The sequence below is a fragment of the Strigops habroptila genome, chromosome 2 (genome assembly GCF_004027225.2).
Source record: "Strigops habroptila isolate Jane chromosome 2, bStrHab1.2.pri, whole genome shotgun sequence".
In the NCBI taxonomy this organism is placed as follows: domain Eukaryota; kingdom Metazoa; phylum Chordata; class Aves; order Psittaciformes; family Psittacidae; genus Strigops; species Strigops habroptila.
This window is the reverse complement of record NC_044278.2, coordinates 121,774,207-121,793,664: the sequence shown is the minus strand read 5'-3', so window position 1 is coordinate 121,793,664 and position 19,458 is coordinate 121,774,207. Positions and strand designations below refer to the sequence as shown.

General features: G+C 54.3%; 1 protein-coding gene across 1 annotated transcript; it reads right to left on the bottom strand.

Annotated features, from left to right (window-relative positions):
• Window positions 1-651: 651 nt before the first annotated feature.
• XRRA1 (X-ray radiation resistance associated 1) lies at window positions 652-16,526 on the bottom strand. The gene is given in 18 exon segments (XM_030476848.1): window positions 652-709; window positions 711-882; window positions 1,568-1,673; window positions 2,147-2,259; window positions 2,783-2,948; window positions 3,536-3,796; window positions 4,178-4,296; window positions 4,946-5,039; window positions 6,427-6,589; window positions 8,459-8,722; window positions 9,789-9,887; window positions 10,306-10,307; window positions 10,869-11,015; window positions 13,387-13,484; window positions 14,620-14,692; window positions 15,337-15,408; window positions 15,625-15,779; window positions 16,425-16,526. Coding segments are annotated over 18 exon segments (2,253 nt in total). The 5' UTR covers window positions 16,516-16,526.
• Between the last annotated feature and the right edge of the window lie 2,932 nt (window positions 16,527-19,458).

The window sequence follows — 19,458 nt, the reverse complement described above, 5'->3', positions numbered from 1 at the left end:
GTCAAGCAGGACCCTGCTGCTGCTGGTCCCCAGTGGGCGACGGTTGCCTGTGGCTCAATGAGGTTGTTGAGGAGGGAACAAGAAGGTGAAGGGGAGTAGAATGATGTGGGTTTCATGTAGGTGAGCAGCCAGTGGGGAGTGAGCATCCTCCGTTGTGTGTCCCAGCCCCTCTGGTTGCTCTGGTGCTGCTGGTTTAGGGTGTGACACTGGGGGCTGGATTTGGGGGGTTAAGAAGGGGTTTGTGCCCAGCTGAGCTCCCTGGGTGCGCTGTTGGGCACGTACCTGCGGTGGGATTGGGGCTCCATGCTCTGAGATGCCACCAGCAGCACTGATAGCACTGTCCCAGTGCAAAATGGGTTTCCCCCATGGGGCAGATGGGTGCTGGGACAGTGGGAGAGAGCTGAGAGAACGGAGGAGCTAATGTTGGCTCCGTTCATGGCAGTGGTGGTGCTGCTTGGCCGTGAGTCCTTGTACAACCCATCAGTCAGCACACGCAGAGCCCCACCATGAGCTGTGCTCATCATGAGGTGAATCTTGTCGCCATGTTGGGTTTTCCAACCTCAAGAGGGGAAAAATGGCCCCAAACATACATTTATCCAAGAGGACCAAGGTGTGGGATGCTTTATTCAAGTCCTCTCTACACTGGCCCTGCTAAACTCTGGGCACCTCCTTGGTCACCCTCCTTCCTGGCGGCTGTAGCTGTTTGGGGCTGGTTGGATGTTGCCTCTGAGGGAAGGGCTTTTCCCATCTGTGCCTCATCCAATGGCTTGGCCATCTCCTGGGCGAGGAGAGACATCTCAAACACCTCCTGGAATTCCTCCATCAGCCTCCGTGCCTCCCGGTATTCCCTGGGGCTGGATTTCCTCCTCTGCAGAACAGATGCTGGAAAAGGCCAGGGGTGTGAGCAGAGCAATGGGACAACCCCTTGGCTGCAGTATCTCATCTTTCCTCCCGTGCCCCAGCTCTCTCCCATCCCCAAACATGGGGGACGTCACCATGGCAGGGACACAAAGGTGGCTGCTGGGATTCTGCTCTATTCTGGTGCCCATAGGAGGTAGGGGAACCCCAAAAGCAAAGGCAATGGAGGTCTTGAGCAACTGGGCTCAAGCCTGGTAGGTCCAGGGCAAAGAGGCAGCACCAGGGAACAGCCAGGTCCTGCTTGCACCAGCAGTTCAGGATTGTACCACCATGAGGGTGGGGTGGAGATAAGACATGGCCAGTGCTCAGAGACCCAAGTCCTGCTTCATCTTGGGGGCAAAACCACTTTAGCTCCAAGGCTTTTCTCCCACCAGATGGGTTTGGGATGGGGTTAATCCAGATCTGGATCCAAGAGGCCCCAGCAGTGTCTGTGTTGCATTTACCCCTCTGTTTAGCAGTAGCTGGAGCATTGGGGTCCCACTTCATGGTGGGCTGAGGGCATTCAGCCTTGTCCTTGTGCAGGGACATGGGGGGACCCTCCATTCCCATCTCTGCCACACTCTGGGGCTCAAGGACACCTTTGTGTTCCCATCCTTCTCCTGCCACTGTGGTACCATCAAGAAGAGATACTGGGAACGCAGGAACATACCCAAGGGGACCTCAGTGAAGGTCAAGGTGTTTCTCATGGCCACCAGGATTCCTTCCAGGATCTCGGCTTTTGTCTTCCGGGCAGGAGGGCCGGGCATCCTCACGTGCTGCAAGGAAGACCAGGAGGCTGCAGCATCTCCCCATAACCCTCCAGAGTGACAACCTCCCTCTCCTGTCCCCTCTCCAAACCAACATGGGCCCCTGCTTCTGCACAAGGGAGGTGCAATGGTCTCTGGGGGCTTATTTTGGACCAAGCTGGTGTGGTTTAGACACCAACTCAAGCTTATTGAGGAACATTGGATCAGCTTTCCACAGCCCCAGAGCAGTGCAGTGGATTCAGGGGGTGTAATTGTGCTACACCCTATCCCACAGACCCATCTTGGAGGCTGTTTCCTCCACATCCCTTAGGACAGGGTTGGCTTCCCATGGGGTCTCCACGCATGAGGGAGAGAGAACAATGAGGAGCTGGGATTGGGAGCTGAGGCCAAGCCTGTGTTCAGGCTCTCAGCATCCATCCACACGCATGGGTTGATCCAGATCCAGACACAAGCAATCTCCCTTTGGAGTTTCAGCTCTTTACCTTTCTCCGAGGCACAAAGGGCTTCTGCACACAGTCCAGTCGTGCTCTGGCATCCCGGTACACCAGGGGGTGGTTCAGGACCTGGTACAGAGCCTGCACGTTCTTCTGGATCCCTGTGAACCAGAGGGAAAATGGGACAACAAAAGCCTTTGCTGCTTCTGCTGCTGTTGGAGAAAGTCCAGAGGAAGCCCCGGAGCTGCTGCGAGGGCTGGAGCAGCTCTGCTCTGGAGCCAGGCTGAGAGAGCTGGGCTGGGGCAGCCTGGAGAAGAGAAGACTCCTGAAGGAGAGGCCTTAGAGCAGCTCCAGTGCCTAAAGGGGCTCCAGGAAACCTGGAGAGGGGCTTTGGACAAGGGCCTGGAGGGACAGGCCAAGGGGAATGGCTTTAACCTGCCAGAGGGGAGATTGAGATGAGCTCTGAGGCAGAAGCTCTTCCCTGTGAGGGTGCTGAGGCGCTGGCACAGACTTTTCCCAGAGAAGCTGTGGCTGCCCCGTCCCTGGCAGTGTTCAAGGCCAGGTTGGACACAGGGGCTTGGAGCAACCTGCTCTAGTGGAAGGTGTCCCTGCCCGTGGCAGGGGTTGGAACTGGAGGAGCTTTAAGGCTTTTCCAAGCAGGAGCTCTCTGCTGACTGCACTCACCAACTGGCTCAATAAAATCCGGGTCCGTGTCTCCACCGAGCAGCTCCTCGTATCCTTTGTATTGCTCTGGAACCACCTGGGAGCTTCCTTCCTCCCTCTGCTCACTCCTCCTCTCCAGCCTGGCCCCTGCCCTGGGTCTCTGCAGGGGTCTGGACACATCCTCCACCTCAAAGCAGCAAAACAAAGGCATTCACAGCAGCTCTTTCTTGCCAGGGAAGCTGCTGGACTCAGCCAGAGCCTGTCCTGCTGTGGCCAGAGTCTCCCCATGGCACCAACCCACGCAGCCACCACCTCATCCCATCTCCACTCAGTGGGACCAGGCACAGAGGAGAGAGGGGCCATCCCCATGCTGGTGCAGATTTCTTTTTCCCTGATAATCCCAAGATTTCCAGAGAAATCAAGTCAAAAAGCTGCCCTGGGGAGCTCCAGGAGGGAGTTTTCCAGCAGAGGCTGCAGGGATGATGCTGGAATGCTGAGCTCCTGCAGTTGGAGCTGCCCACCAGAGGACTGTGCCACCCTGCAAAATGGGCCACCAGTTCTTGTTCTATGGTCACATATTGCATTTATGCTTCTTGCTACTGCTTCCTTCCCTAAATCCCTTGCAATCCAAGGGATTCTTCCCTAAATCTCTTGCAATCCAAGGAGGGATATAACCCCTGGTACCCTGAGGATGCGCATTCATTCCGTTGGGAAATGAAGATGCATCTATGGAGCATTTCTGGACAAACTTAAGCACTTTCAGCTTGGCCTCACCTGTGTCATGAAGAAGGATGCAACGTCCTCCTCGTCTGAGGCAGGAGGAGGCCTGGAGTCACCTTCCTCTTCCCCCAGTACCACCCTCTGGCTGCTGGTTGTGGTCATGGAGCTGCTGGGGAGCAGTGGCTGGGCTGGACCTGGAGGTGCTGCATCTCTCACAGCCTCCGCTGCAGATGGGAGCCGTGTCCTCAGAAAGGTCCTGGCAGGAGCTTCCAGCATCCGCGGCTGCTTTGTGACTTTGGGGAGATGTGATGTGACCTGGGGGGACACAAGGGACATCGGTGCATGGTGCCATGAGTGTTACAGAGTGGGGTCATGTCTAATGGTGGAGGCTTGTCTTTATGGGATCAGGACAAGGTCCATGATCCTGGCCACCCAGCAGCATCTTCAATCCCATAGGATCCCTCAGCCAAGGCTGATGGACAGGATTGAACCCAGAAGCCCAGCGACAAACCCTACCGGGGGCAGCAATAAGTGGTCAGATTCCCCAACCTCATCCTGAACAGAATACCTCCAACCCCTCCCACCTTTCCCTCCAACCCTGCTGGGATCCATGTGTCCCACCAGCTCTTCCTGTGCTACCCTGAGTCCTGCAGTGAGGGTTTCACCCCTGTGATCCCGATGCCCATCCCTCCTTACCTTGCGGCTGGCTTTGAGCGGGATGGAGACGTGCCACCTCTCCGTGGCTGGGCTCTTCTGTCGCACAAGTTTAATGCCCAGATTGTGCTGGAGGAGCCAGGTCAGCAGAGGAGGCTGCCCTGGAAAAGCAGAGGTTGGAGAGCCCCTGCCTTGCTCCTTCGCTGGCAGCAATTGTGCCACCTAACCCCAGGCTCAGCACAGAGCATGGCTGTGCTCAGGGACAAGAGTAGAAGCCACCTTGTTTTGTAGGGACATGCTTTAGCCCTAAGGACACAAAGCAGCCTGAGCTCCATGCCACCAAACCAGAGTCCTGACCTCAGTTTTAGTGCTTGTAGCTTGTGCAGGGAGAAACACCACAGCAGTGTTTCATCAGTGTCCTTCTGGCTGCCTTCAAATGTGTCCCATCATGGCCATGGGCACATTTAGGGTTTATCCCCTCTGCCCAGAAAGCTGCTGCAGGAATAAACCTGAATCAGCTTCAGACCAGCCCTTTGTGGGATAAACACCATTTAGGGAGCAAAATTTAGCCTGAGACTTCACTGCTGCAGTCCTGGATGGGCTGTTAAGGACTTCAATGGGGCCAGGAGCAGGAGTAGGGCATCAACAGTGTTTGCAAGAGCAGCTTTGCTCGTCAGAGAGCAGGAATGATTAAAGCACCTCCATGGGGCCAGGGCAGGAGTGTCCAAACACTGAAAGGCAACGTGGTCCCTGTCCCAGAGAGCTACCAGTGAAGGAGGAGCTCCCCACAGAGCTGGGCTCATACTGTACCGCTGCGGGTGGTGGTAAGAGGGTTGTTGTGAAACGTCAGCTCCTTCAGGCTGGGGAAGAAGGCCACAGGAAGGAGAGCTGCCTCGTCTGCAATCTGCAAGGTGAAGTAGTTGAGAGTTTGCTCTAAGCACATGCCAGAAGCTGTGGAGTTTCATCCCAACCTTCCCACCAAAGCACGTCCCTCCAATGGAGAGGAGAAGGCTCAGGGGGGACCTTCTCGCTCTCTGCAACTGCCTGACAGGAGGATGGAGCCAGGAGGGGGCTGGTCTCTGCTCCCAAGGAACAAGGGATGGGACAAGAGGAAACGGCCTCAAGCTGCCCCAGGGCAGGTTTAGATGGAGCTGAGGAACAATTCCTTCCCCAGAGGGTGCTCAGGCATTGGAACAGGCTGCCCAGGGCAGGGCTGGAGTCACCGGCCCTGCAAGTGTTCACACCCCGTGTAGCCGAGGCCTCAGTGCCATGGGTTAGTGGTGGCCTTGGCACTGCTGGGTTAATGGTTGGACTCAATGATCTTAAAGCTCTTTTCCAACCTGGTTGATTCTGTGATTCTCTGACCCTGGCACTGAGCAGGTACATGCAGTGGGGAGGAGGAGAAGGAGGGAGATGACATCCCCTAACCAGAGATGCCCTGTGATTACAGAGAACAGAGCCAGTGCTCCCCTCTCCCTCCCGCACGCTGCAGCCAGGGGACTGGTGCCTCCAGAAGAGCTACAAGGCACAGAGACAGGACTTCTCTCCTGCCTCTCCACCCTGTGGTCCAAACCAAAGCCTGGCCAGGGCACTGCAGCCCAAAACCAGCTCCCTGACAAGGCAGTGACCTGAAACAGAGTCCCAACACACAGGGAACAGCAGCTGAGCTTGCTTTGTGAGCAAGGAGAGCCACCCATCACGTCCCAGGGGTTGCCCAGCACTGAGCAGTGGTCACTCAGCACTGCCAGCTCGTCTGGTTGGGAAGCAGCATGAGTTAAGGCATGGGCAGGAGCCAAAAGCAGCAGGAGAAGGAGATTAAATGTTGTTGTGTGTTACTTGTCTGTTGGGGCACACTGAGAACTGATGGGGCTCAGCAGACAGATATAAGCAGGCACTAAACCAGCAAAGGCATCAATGAGGCATCACCATCCACTGGGCAGCTCCAGCAAGGGGAGGGCAATCCTATATTCTTCATGGACTTGGACTTGATGATCTTAAAGGTCTTTTCCATCCTAGTTGATTCTATGATTCTATAATTCCAATGAAATCCCTGGATTTGCAGGGGTTAGACAAGCTGGGTGCAGTTCAGCTGCCTAAAGAGGCATCCTCTCCCACCTGAGAGGTCCTGCATGTGTGACACATCCCCATGGGCTGGCAGATGGACACAGGAGCCTGGGGGAGATGTGTCCTGCTGCAGGGGCAGCTCAAGGCCAGGGTGTCTCACAGGGCACTAATGCCAAGCTCAGGCAGCTGAACCTTTGCACTATCTGGAGCCACAGGACCCACATCACCTTGTTGAAGGCCAGGCTGAGACTCCTCAGTTCAGGAAAGGGAGCACGAATGTTCCTGTGTGTGGAAGGAGCCAGCAGAGGCTTTGAGGTAGATGATTCTCCCTCCTTGGGAACAACCTGAAAGAGAGGAGGAAGAGTGTGAGCAGAAACACTGCTCCAGAGGCTCTGGTGGCAGGATACTGCCCTCCTGAGCCCAAACACAGCTATAAATTGAAGAGCTTTTGGTTCAGCCCGGCTTTGGAGGTTGCTTTGGCCTCTGTGTTACTGTGGGAGCCTTCCAGGGATGTCCAAAGCATCAAACTCCATCATCCAGCACTGAAAACATGCCCAAGGCCAAGGGGAAACTCCTGTGCTCTCAGGGGGTGTGTGTGTGCACACGTGTTGCACTAGAATATGCTGCATGTGCTCAGCATCTCTGAAGCTCAGCCCCTTACTCGAGTGGTAAAAAAATCAGGGTCTTTGGTTTCAAATAGCTAATTCTGGAGAAGATCATGTGTGTAAATGTGGAGGAAAAGGTTATAGTGCCTTGATGAGGCATTGGAAGAGGTTGTCCAGATGAGCTGTGGCTGCCCCATCCCTGGCAGTGCTCAAGGCCAGGTTGGACACAGGGGCTTGGAGCAACCTGCTCTAGTGGAAGGTGTCCCTGCCCATGGCAAGAGATTGGAACTGGATGAGCTTTAAGGTCCCTTCAACCCAAACCAGGCTGGGATTCTATGAGCAAACAGTGGCCCAGCCTTCATTTGATACAAGTTTAAGCTCCAGTGTCCCTTGCCTATGGGAAAACTTGGTTCTGATGTCCCTGAAGAGAGCCAATACTCACTGCAAGCCTTGCAGGCACCCAGAGTCCCAGCAGCACCCACAGGCTTATTGAAACTCAGCTGAGAGGCTTGGGGAGGGGAGTTTTGGAGCACAGACCTCAAACCACAGAGCAGCCAATGGTTCTTACCTGTGTTGGGTGTTCCTGAGAGCCAGACTTCGAAACCTCTGCGATGAAACACAAGCAAAGTGAGGGTTTCTACATGTAGCCAAGCACTGGGGCCAGGCCCAGCCTTGGCAAGGCTGGAATTACTCTGGGAAAGCAAGTTAGCATCAGGCAGGATGTATCTCCACGGCAAGGCACAGCCAAGGTGAGGGAGGATCAGTCACACCACAGCAGGTTTGCTGCCAGCCCCATCATTTTAGGGGAGGTTCATATCCCTGGATACAGTAGAAACCCTGCGACCGGCCTCAGGGCAGCCAGGAGCTCCCTGCAGGTAGATTTGGGGTTGAAGTTTCACCCATGAGCATGAGGCCTCTCCACATTGTGCTGCTATTGCCAGGCCGGTGCTGGAAGTGGTACCATTGCCTGCTCCATAAATACATAACAACAGGGACCTAACAACAGGCAGTGAGCCAAGGGACAGTAGAAGTGCTTGGAGCTTCCACACAGGAGACACCAGGCAGCCTCTGGATCCATCCCATAGCATGATCCAGCACGGTGTGTGCATCACACTTCAATAAGGACATCCAGAGGGGAAAACTGGCCTGCCACAGAATGCAGACCTGTGCTCACACAACATTCCTGCCCTCTGCCTGCCCAGGATCACAGTAACCCACTTCCCAACCGGAATCATTGCCCCATTTTTGCCAGTTTTCCTTCAACTCAGCATGAAATGTCTCCTTTGGAGCAAGCTGCCCTGGAGAAGGCCAGGAGAGAGAAAGGGCCACTTCAACCCATGGGAGATGTCTGCTTTGGGGTGATTCATATCCAGTGAGCACCCATTGCTCCCAGTAAATACAGAGGGACTTTACAGGTTCACTCTGCTGCCTAAAATGATCCCATGTATTGTTTTAACTGATGTTTAATTGTTTTAAACTGATGTTTAATTGTTTTAAACTGATGTTTAATTGTTTTAAATGATCCCCTCATTGTTTTAACTCTATGAAGCAGCTTCACTTAGTAGGAAACATCCAGATCCTCACCCTGGCATAACTGAGCCCTTTCCCACTGAACCCCCCTGGTTCAGTGCAGGCAGGGACAGGCAGGCTCTGCTCACCCATCCTGTCTGGATCCCCTTCATTCTGTAGCATGACACATTCAATCTGACCTTTCTCAGCTTCCAGCTCTCCTGGCACCTCCATGCTCTCCTGCTGTGATGGCTGGGGCTGGTGCCAGGGGCTGCTCAAGGAGTTGTACCACTGTGCCCTGAAGCTGCTGTGGTCCAGCGTGGGGTGCAGGAAGAAGTGCCTGCTCTCTGCTTGGCGCAGGTAGGGGACAGCCGAAATCCTGTTCCTGTCCAGATTCAGCTCCTTCAGGCTGTGGGAAGAGGAAATGAGTGAGAAGCTCCGTGGGTGCTGTCAGTGTACGTACCCAGCCATCTGTTCACCCTGCAGCACACAAGGCAGGGAGCTGGCCCTAGACCTGCTCCTTGATGGGCTTCCCAGCAGCAGTGCGGATGCATCCGTGACATCCACATCTCAGTGCTCTGCTCCCCCTCCTCTCCAAATCCCAACCCAAATCCCAACAGTGCTTGGCACAGCCTGGTGCTGCCTCTGAAGCCCATGGTTCTGGTCGCCCACACCAGGGTCACCTATCTCTAAGCTCATCTCCTGAGAATTTAACAGACAAGGAGACATCCTGGCACTTCATTAGATCACCCAGTGCTTTGACATGGTCCTACTGGGATTCCCTAACCATGGAAGTACAACATCACCAATGCCCTTGCCTAAGGTCACAAGGCAGCTTAGGGAAGAGCAGAAACCCAAACCTCTGCCCTCCAGCCCCGCAGTCTCATGCTTAAACCTCACCCATTCCCCCTCCTCTCTCACTGACACTGTGGATAATGTGCAGCTTCCTCTGGGAATGTCTTGGCAGAGCCAGGCCAACAAACAGAGCCAATTCCCACCTCCAGTTGGCAGCACTGGAAGCCAAGGGATATATCAGAAGGTCTCTGTGCTGTCCCCAAACCCAACACAGCCCAACTAAGCCCACGTTAACCAGAGGAAGCTGATCCACAGCCCTTCCTAGTGCTGCTGTGCTGAAATCAAGGATGAATCCAAGGCAAAGAAAGGAAAATGGAGACAGCAACTGCCATGTCTCACATCAGACCTGGAGACCAGCAGAAACCCAGGGCAGGAGCTGAATTCCCAGCCAGCCTGCCAGGTTTGGCCAGGTTTTGCTTGGCAGCAGGCTGTTTGCTTCCGTTTGGTCCCATTTGCAATAACAGAGAGACTAAACAGGGAAGGATCCAAGTGAATCACAAGGATTTGGGTTTGATGTTAAAGCTGCTGCTATGCAACAGATGAGGGAGGCAGTTGCCAGCCCCCAAAAGCCAAAGGGGGAGCTTTTGGTACTGTCTGTCTGCTGCTTGGTGCTTCCTTACCAGCGGAGATGGGACAGGCTCACAAAGACACTTGGGTCTGACAGATGGTTGTCGTCCAGTGACAAGACCTCCAGAGATGGAAACTTTAACTGAGGAGAGCTGTGGATACAAAAAGGCTCCTTAATAACATGCTCAAGCAAAGACAGGTGAGAAACAGCATTTGCTGTCACCACAGAAAGATGTATCCACCAGGAGATGGGACTGGGGCTGGTTTCATTCTTTCCATAGAAAACTGATATCCTACCTCCAAGCAGCTAAATTTAATCAGTCCAAACAACCATGGAGTCATAGAATCACAGAATGGTTTGGGTTGAAGGGACCTTAAAGCTCCTCCAGCTCCAACCCCTGCCACGGGCAGGGACACCTTCCACTAGAGCAGGTTGCTCCAAGCCCCTGTGTCCAACCTGGCCTTGAACACTGCCAGGGATGGGGCAGCCACAGCTTCTCTGGGAAAAGTCTGTGCCAGCGCCTCAGCACCCTCACAGGGAAGAGCTTCTGCCTTAGATCCAACCTGAACTTCTCCTGTTTAAGTTTAAACCCATTAAATCATCCAGCTCAGCATCTTATCTCCACCAGTGGCAAACAGTGGATACCTTGGCATGACAACTGTGGCTGTGTGAAGGGTCTAATTCGTGATGAATAAATCATAGAATGGGTTGGAAGGGACCTTCAAAGCTCATCTAGTCCAACCCCCCTGCAATGAGCAGGGACATCTTCAACTAGACCAGGTTGCCCAGAACCACATCCAGCCTGGCCTTGAACCAAGGATAGGGCATTCACCACCTCTCTGGGCAACCTGTGCCAGTGTTCTACCACCCTCATTGTGTAGCATCCTACTCATGTGGCTTGGCCACCAACAGGGCTGCTGAATCCCTGTCCAGAGGTTCTTCTCTAGCTGAAGATGACAGCAGATACCCTGGGTTAACTGGGCTGAACTGGGATAACACTTCCCTGCCACCCAGCACCAGCCATTAGGTTACTTGATCTTCCAGTTTGCAAGGGAAGAGCTCTGCTGGATAAATCCCAGGCTGCCCACCCTTGCCAACCCCACCACATCCCACCAGCACCTCCCCAGCAAACCCAAGCACCACTTGTGTGCGCTTACTCCAGGTCCAGAGGCAGGGACCGAAGCCTGTTGGCCGTCAAGCGAAGGACTTTGAGCTGGGACAAGTCTCCCAATGTCCTAATGTCCTGGGGGGACAAGTTATTGTAGGAGAGATCCAGATCCTGAAGGAAACAGAAGAAACAATCCCCTGGAGCAAAGAACAATCTCTGTTGGCTTTCCCTGGGTAGATATTAAAGGAGACTTTCAGTCATGCTATCACCCACCCTGGGGTGATGCTGTGACCTGCAGGGACTTCACTGACACTGGTGGGACTCTGCACCTTGGCAGAAGTGCTCAGGGCTGGTCCCCCCTTCACACTCATGGGACAACAGCCAGGAGAAGGCCAAGGAGCAGACCCTGCTGGGAGTGAGGGCATGGGTTTCTAGGATACATGAACAGGAATAGCTTTACTGGAGCATTACAACGGGCTCCATTTCCCCATTTTGGGGAGCTCAAAGCACTTTCCAGATCAATTTAATATGAATTTCCAATCAGCCTTTCCAGGGCTGATTTCTTCAGGCTGTCAGCAAACAAGATCCCGGATAAAAAAGGTCCACGGATGAAGCTGAGATCCAAGGGGCATGGCAGGAAGGGGAGTTTGGTGGGTCCCATGCCCACCTTTTGTAGCTGATTCCAGTGACAGAGCTGGTGACACAGAGGCACACAGGGATGGACAGGATAAACCCTGGCCTCATGAGCCTTGGAAATCTGTGCAAATCTTTGAATGTCCTGAACAACATCTTTGTCTCTAAACTGGAGAAACATGGATTTGATGGATGGACCACTCAGTGGATAAAGAATTGGCTGGATGGCTGCACTCAAAGAGTCGTAGTCAATGGCTTCAAGTCCAGGTGAAGACCAGTGATGAGTGGTGTTCCTCGGGGGTCGATGTTGAGACTGGTGCTGTCCCAAAAATACAGGCTGTGCAGAGACTGGATGGAGCAGCCTGAGGAGAAGGACTTGGGGTGTTGGGTGAGGAGAAGCTCCCCATGACCCGGCTTCAGTGTGTGCTTGAGCCCAGAACCCCCCCATGTGCTGGGCTGCACCCCCAGAGCGTGAGCAGCAGGTCAGGGAGGGGATCCTGCCCCTCTGCTGCGCTCTGGGGAGACCCCCCCTGCAGTCCTGATCCAGCTCTGGGGCAGCAGCACAAGAGGGACGTGGAGCTGCTGGAGCGAGGCCAGAGGAGGCCCCGGAGCTGCTGTGAGGGCTGGAGCAGCTCTGCTCTGGAGCCAGGCTGAGAGAGCTGGGCTGGGGCAGCCTGGAGAAGAGAAGGCTCCTGAAGGGGAGACCTTAGAGCAGCTCCAGTGCCTAAAGGGGCTCCAGGAAACCTGGAGAGGGGCTTTGGACAAGGGCCTGGAGGGACAGGCCAAGGGGAATGGCTTTAACCTGCCAGAGGGGAGATTGAGATGAGCTCTGAGGCAGAAGCTCTTCCCTGTGAGGGTGCTGAGGCGCTGGCACAGACTTTTCCCAGAGAAGCTGTGGCTGCCCCATCCCTGGCAGTGTTCAAGGCCACGTTGGACACAGGGGCTTGGAGCAACCTGCTCTAGTGGAAGGTGTCCCTGCCCGGGGCAGGGGGTTGGAGCTGGAGGAGCTTTAAGCTCCCTTCACCCCAAACCAGTCTGGGATTCTGTGATCACCTGGGACATGAGCACTGAGTGAGTGGGTTGCCAACAGTGCATGGGAGAGATGCTGGAGAAGCTCTCCTGCATTTCATGGATTTGGGAAGGTGGGAGACCTGGATCCAAGCATACAGAGCAGACAGCTGAGCCACCAACAACTCCTTGAATAAGACAAGAAGAAAGAAACCTTGTAAGATAAAACTTTATATCCATCAGCAATCAGAAACCAGACAAATCCAGGTAATGGCAACACCTCAAGGAGCCCAAATCTAAATGAAGACAGTACAGCTGAGCCAAAGCAGAGACCCACTCCAAGGTGGAGGCAGAGGACAACTAGGGCCACCATAGTGGACATGGTTGCTTGTTCTTAGGATCCACTTTGTCTCTTTCTCAGAGAAAACCACAAACTGACACCTTTGCTGTGTTAAAAGGCAGCCCATAAGTTGGAGAAACTGCAGACACCAATCTGGAGAGGAGGAGGATGGGATGCAGAGAGGTGGAGCACAGTCTGGAGGAGGATGGGGATCTGTTGGGGACCACACAGCAGCAGGAAGGTGGAGAGGGATGCCACAGGTGACTGACACGCTGCAGGGAGGGGATCCTGCAGCAAAGGGGTGGCCCATTGCAGGGGAAACAAGGATCCTGTAGCAAGGGGCTGAACAAAGGGAAGCGGTGAGGGATTGCTCCGCAGGAGGAAGCAAGATGTGAAGGTCCTTGAGGGACCAGAAAGGATTTCCTGGAGTCACAAGGAAAAGAAGAGAGAAAGGAAGAGAGGAAGACCCTGCAGTTTCAGAGAATTCACATTGCAGTGAGTCAGGCTTCAGTGTGATGGTTGGAAGGAGGTGAATAAGGTCTCAGATCCCACTCATCTTACTTCCAAATGCAGGAACTCTCCAGCAGTGATCTTCAGATTTCTTAGTCCATTCAAGGAAAGTTCCAGTTCCCTCAATCCTGGAAACTTCCGGAATGGTTCTACAAGAGTGGAAAAGAAAATGCTCCAGTGAGTGAGGAACAGCAGTAACAGAACAAACCATGTCTTACCCAGGTCTGGAATGGACCAAACCCAGCAAGAACAAGAGCACTGGTATTATCAGTGGGCATGTTTGAAAGGAAACACAGCTCAGTTTGATGGTTGTCCATACAATGCATGGTATCCCACCAGCCTGCTCCTCACACCTCTGGTTTGCTTTCATGCCTTCCTGGGGCAACAGCACAAGAGGGACGTGGAGCTGCTGGAGCGAGGCCAGAGGAGGCCCCGGAGCTGCTGCGAGGGCTGGAGCAGCTCTGCTCTGGAGCCAGGCTGAGAGAGCTGGGCTGGGGCAGCCTGGAGAAGAGAAGGCTCCTGAAGGGGAGCCCTTAGAGCAGCTCCAGTGCCTAAAGGGGCTCCAGGAAACCTGGAGAGGGGCTTTGGACAAGGGCCTGGAGGGACAGGCCAAGGGGAATGGCTTTAACCTGCCAGAGGGGAGATTGAGATGAGCTCTGAGGCAGAAGCTCTTCCCTGTGAGGGTGCTGAGGCGCTGGCACAGACTTTTCCCAGAGAAGCTGTGGCTGCCCCATCCCTGGCAGTGTTCAAGGCCAGGTTGGACACAGGGGCTTGGAGCAACCTGCTCTAGTGGAAGGTGTCCCTGCCCGGGGCAGGGGTTGGAGCTGGATGAGCTTTAAGGTCCCTTCAACCCAAACCATTCCATGATTCTATGATTTGCTCCCACCCCAAACTGGATTATTGCTTGAAACCTGATGGCACATTTAGCTTCTATGTTTTACTAGTTACAAACACATTTCTTTTTATTTCTTCAAATGGACTGAGTCCCTGACACTGGCTTTGGATTCACCTCCCAGCTCTACCATTAATCTTCTGAGCCTGTGGGACAAGTTGTTTCATTATATTACATAGGGATTTTCTTTGTAAAGAGCTTTGTTTTCTAAAGGACACCACAGTGGCACGATTATCATTACAATAAAGGGAATTAGCACAAGGATTTCAGCTCAGTAACTGGAAGGAAGCAATTCTGTGAAGTGTGTATCTTAAACCTCTTTGTAAAGCTCTAGAGCTTTGTTCAGAGAAGTTGAAAAGCAGCATCTGCTTTCTGGTAGTGCAGTCCCTTACCAAGTGTCAGCAGGTTCTCAGCAGCGTTTATAAAAGCAACGCAATCAAATTTCTCAAAATCATCTTCTTTAGCCTGAAAAATGCAGAAGGAAACACTTATTCCACTCCAGCCCTACACTGATCTAACACAAATGGATGTCTTCTTTTCCCAGAATGCCTAAATTTCAGCATTTCCCATCATTTGGTCTTCACTTGGTTTTTTGGCTATGGAAATATCTGGTTAATGACAGCTGCCTCAGTCACTGGCATCCAGAAGACCTGGACTAGCTGAGCCCCAAAGCAAAGCCCTTTCTGTGTCCTCACTGCCAACATCTCATACCTATAGGTGACCCAGTAAAAGTAACCTATGATTTAGCACATCAGACCTTCACAACACCAGGAGAGAACCCTAAAAAGACACTAAAAACCCATCAGTGAGTTAGTCGTGAACCCAAATAGTCAATTCTCAAGCTGAAGTTGAACTCCTGCCATAGTCGATACAAACATCCCAAAGAACAGCATTTTGTGACGGGATTAAGTGGGGAAGGGTCTGCAAACAATGAAAACCAACTTCATTTGGTTATGAAGACATGATATAGAAGTTTGTGGGATGATCCTCCAAACCTGCCTGCTTCTAACATGTGTCTTCTCTGATCTCTGGACACTCATGTGCTAATGTGGTAAAGTTTTCAACTTTTAAGGTAGTTCTCTAACACTTCCTGAGTCTCTGATACTCACTGAGACCAGATTTTGGCTGCTTATGTTCACAGAGCACAGGTCAGAGGGGTTCTTCAAACGGTGGTGCTTCATCTGGGGGCAAACCCACAAGTGGTTAGTCCTACAGCAATCCTCTATGTCATGTCCCAAAACCAGACCTCAACTGGTGCTTTGGAACGTGGGAAGAGGGAGAAGGCAGAATGGAGACGGGAAGAGGCAGCTACAGAGTCCACGCAGCAGCAGGATCTCCCCAACTCCATAAAACACCAGCAGAAGGTTCAGGCAATAACAAAGGAAACCTGCACTCACCAGAAATGGCTCATCTAGGACATGGTGCTCATTATTGTTCCCCATGCAGGCAGACTTTGGGGGCTTTCTCCTCTGCTGTGGTGTCTTCCTGGAGGTCTCCTTCTCAGTCCAAGCCCTTGGGACAGCTCTGTGTGTCAGCACCCAGCGCCCAGCCCCTGCAATGATGATGGACCAAGGCAGAGGAGATGGCAAGGTGAGCACTCAACCCTCCAAATGTGCCCTTCTCAAAGTAGCTGCTCTCAGCCTGGCAGCAAAATCCACCACTTTAAAACCCCCTATATGGGGAAATACTGATGTACAAAAAGTTCAGTGACCATGAATTTAAGGTCAGAACATTAAAGCTACAGCCAGGGCCATGGAAGAAGAGAAACATGGGTTTTTACAGATGCTAATGGAGCCATAGGTTGCAGACATGGAAGTGTGGGCTCAAAGAGCCTTCTGGAGACCTTCAATCCAACCTCCCACCCAAAGCAGGACCATCAGCAGTGTTCAATCCATCAGTTGTGGCTTCGTCTAGCGATTCCACCACCTCCCAGAGTAACCTGGCCCAGAACTGCACCTCCACCCAGTGAAGAAGTTCCTCCTAATGTCCAACCTAAACCTCCCAAGGTGAATTTTTTGGCTCAGTTTTGCCATCTGCTGCTGTTAAAGAGTTTGTAGCTGTCTATCAGGTAGCATTTCACTGATGCGGTTCTCAAGGCTCAGAGAAGCAGCAGCTCTGGCTCTGGGTGGTGGACCTGCCCTTACAGACACGTTATTCTGCAAGGAGACTTCACCATCAGCACATGAAGAAGAGTCACCTTTACTTGTGCACAAGATGTGCCTGGCAGGGAAGCCGTTACTTGCAGAGTTGCTTCCATCACCTATTTTATACAGTCCTGTCGTAGCCATTGTGGCAGCAGCATTCCTGGCGAGAGTGGGAAAGAAAGAAATGGGTTTAAATCGTCACTGACTTTAACATACTTTAGTTTCATCAGCTCTTTCCAAGCATAGCTACAAGCGAAACATCGGCCTGTAGGCAAAGGAATGTCATAGAATCATAGAATGGTTAGAGTTGGAAAGGACCTTAAGATCATCTAGTTCCAACCCCCCCGCCATGGGCAGGGACATCTCGCACTAAATTGTGTCACCCAAGACTCCATCCAACCTGGCCATGAACACTGCCAGGGATGGAGCATTCACAACTTCCTTGGACAACCCATTCCAGTGCCTCAGCACCCTCACAGGGAAGAATGCCTTATGTCCAACCTAAATCTCCCTGTTTCAGTTTGAACCCATCACCCCTTGTCCTATCATTCCAGTCCCTGATGAAGGTCCCTCTCCAGCATCCTTGTAGCCCCCTTCAGACACTGGAAGCTGCTCTGAGGTCTCCACGCAGCTTCTCTTCTCCAGCCTCAACAGCCCCAATGTTCTCAGCCTGGCTCCATACGGGAGCTGCTCCAGCCCCTGATCATCCTCGTGGCCTCCTCTGGACTTGCTCCAACAGCTCCATGTCCTTCTGATGCTGAGGAGCCCCCACACAGTGCTGCAAGTGGGGGCTCACCAGAGCAGAGCAGAGGGGCAGGATCCCCTCCATGACCTGCTGCTCACGCTCCTTCTGCTGCAGCCCAGGATATGGTTGGCTTTCCAGGCTGCGAGCGCGCACATCAGGCACATCACCTCCCAAAACCCGCTCCAGCACCTCAATGTCTCTCTTGCAGTGAGGGGCCCAGAACTGACACAGGATTCGAGGTGCAGCCTCACCAGCGCCCAGCACAGGGGGACAATCCCTGCCCTGGCCCTGCTGCCACACTGGTGCTGGTACAGCCACACGCACCATTCCCCCCCCCCAGCCGCACACTTGGCTGCCGGGCCCGCACCCCCTGCCCCGTTCCGGGCCCTGCCGGCGCTGCCCGCCCTCACCCCGCGGCCGCCGCTCGCCCGTCCCCGCCGCCCGAGCAGGCCCCTCACGCCGCGCGGTCGCCATAGCAACAGCGGACGCGGGAGGCGAGGACTACAGTTCCCAGCGGGCAACGCGGCGGGGCGGGGGGATGGCGGCGGGCGCGGGGTGCCCGGGCTTTAGGGGAGCGTTTAATGTCCCGCACAGCGCCCCCGTGTGCTCAGTGAGGGGTGGCTTCCTCACTGTGTGAAACATGGCTGGATGGCCAAGCCCAAGGAATGGTGGTGAATGGTGGTGGTGACCGGTTATGGACTGGGGGTGTTGGGTGAGGAGAAGCTGCCCATGACCCGGCTTCAGTGTGTGCTTGAGCCCAGAACCCCCCCGTGTGCTGGGCTGCACCCCCAGAGCGTGAGCAGCAGGTCAGGAAGGGGATCCTGCCCCTCTGCTGTGCTCTGGGGAGATGACCCTGCAGTCCTGATCCAGCTCTGGGGCAACAGCACAAGGAGGACATGGAACTACATAAGCTTTAAGGTCCTTTGGCTTTAAGGCCAAACCATTCCATGATTCTGTGATCTGGGTGAGAGGATCGAGGGCACCCTCAGTAAATCTGCAGATGACACCAAGTCGGGTGGCACTATTGATCTGCTAAACGATAGGAAGGCTTTGAAGAGGGATCTGGACAGGCTGATCCATCGGCTGTGTCCAATGGGATGAGGTTCAACACGGCAAAGTGCCGGGTCCTGCACTTGGGCCACAACAACCTCCTGCAATGCTCCAGGTTTGGGGAATTGTGGCTGGAAACTGCCCATGGAACAGGACCTGGGGGTGCTGATTGATGGAGCTGAACATGAGCAGCTTGTGCCCAGGCAGCCAAGAAGCCACCAGCATCCTGGCCTGGCTCAGCACCAGTGTGGCAGCAGGGCCAGGGCAGGGACTGTCCCCCTGCGCTGGGCACTGGTGAGGCTGCACCTCGAATCCTGTGTCAGTTCTGGGCCCCTCACTGCAAGAGAGACATTGAGGCGCTGGAGCAGGGCCAGAGAAGGGCCCCGGAGCTGGTGCAGGGCCTGGAGCACAAGTGTGATGAGGAACGGCTGAGGGACCTGGGGGGGTTTAGTGTGGAGAAGAGAAGGCTCAGGGGGGACCTTCTCGCTCTCTGCAACTGCCTGACAGGAGGATGGAGCCAGGAGGGGGCTGGTCTCTGCTCCCAAGGAACAAGGGATGGGACAAGAGGAAACGGCCTCAAGCTGCCCCAGGGCAGGTTTAGATGGAGCTGAGGAACAATTCCTTCCCCAGAGGGTGCTCAGGCATTGGAACAGGCTGCCCAGGGCAGGGCTGGAGTCACCGGCCCTGCAAGTGTTCACACCCCGTGTAGCCGAGGCCTCAGTGCCATGGGTTATGGTGGCCTTGGCAGTGCTGGGGAATGGTTGTATTTAACGATACCAAAGCGTTTCCCCATCCCGGCTCGTACCCGTCCCGGCTCATTCCCTTCCCCGCTCATCCCCATCCCAGCTCATCCCCATCCCTGCTCGTTCCCATCCCGGCTCATCTCCATCCCGGCTCTCTCCCACCCCAGCTCTCTCCCATCCCTGTTTATTCCCATCCCGGCTCGCTCCCATCCCGGCTCGTCCCTATCCCCGCTCATCCCCATCCCGGCTCGCCCCCATCCCAGCTCATCCGCACCCCGGCTCTCTCCCATCCCGGCTCATCCCCATCCCGGCTCGCTCCCATCCCAGGTCATCCCTATCCCCGCTCATCCCCATCCCGGCTCGCTCCCATCCCGGCTCATCCCTATCCCGGCTCATCCCCATCCCAGCTCGTTCCCATCCCAGCTCGTTCCCACCCCGGCTCATCCCCATCCCGGTTCGTCCTCGTCCCCATCCCGGCTCGTTCCCACCCCACCTCATCCCCACCCCGGCTCATTCCCATCCCGGCTTATCCCCATCCTAGCTCGTTCC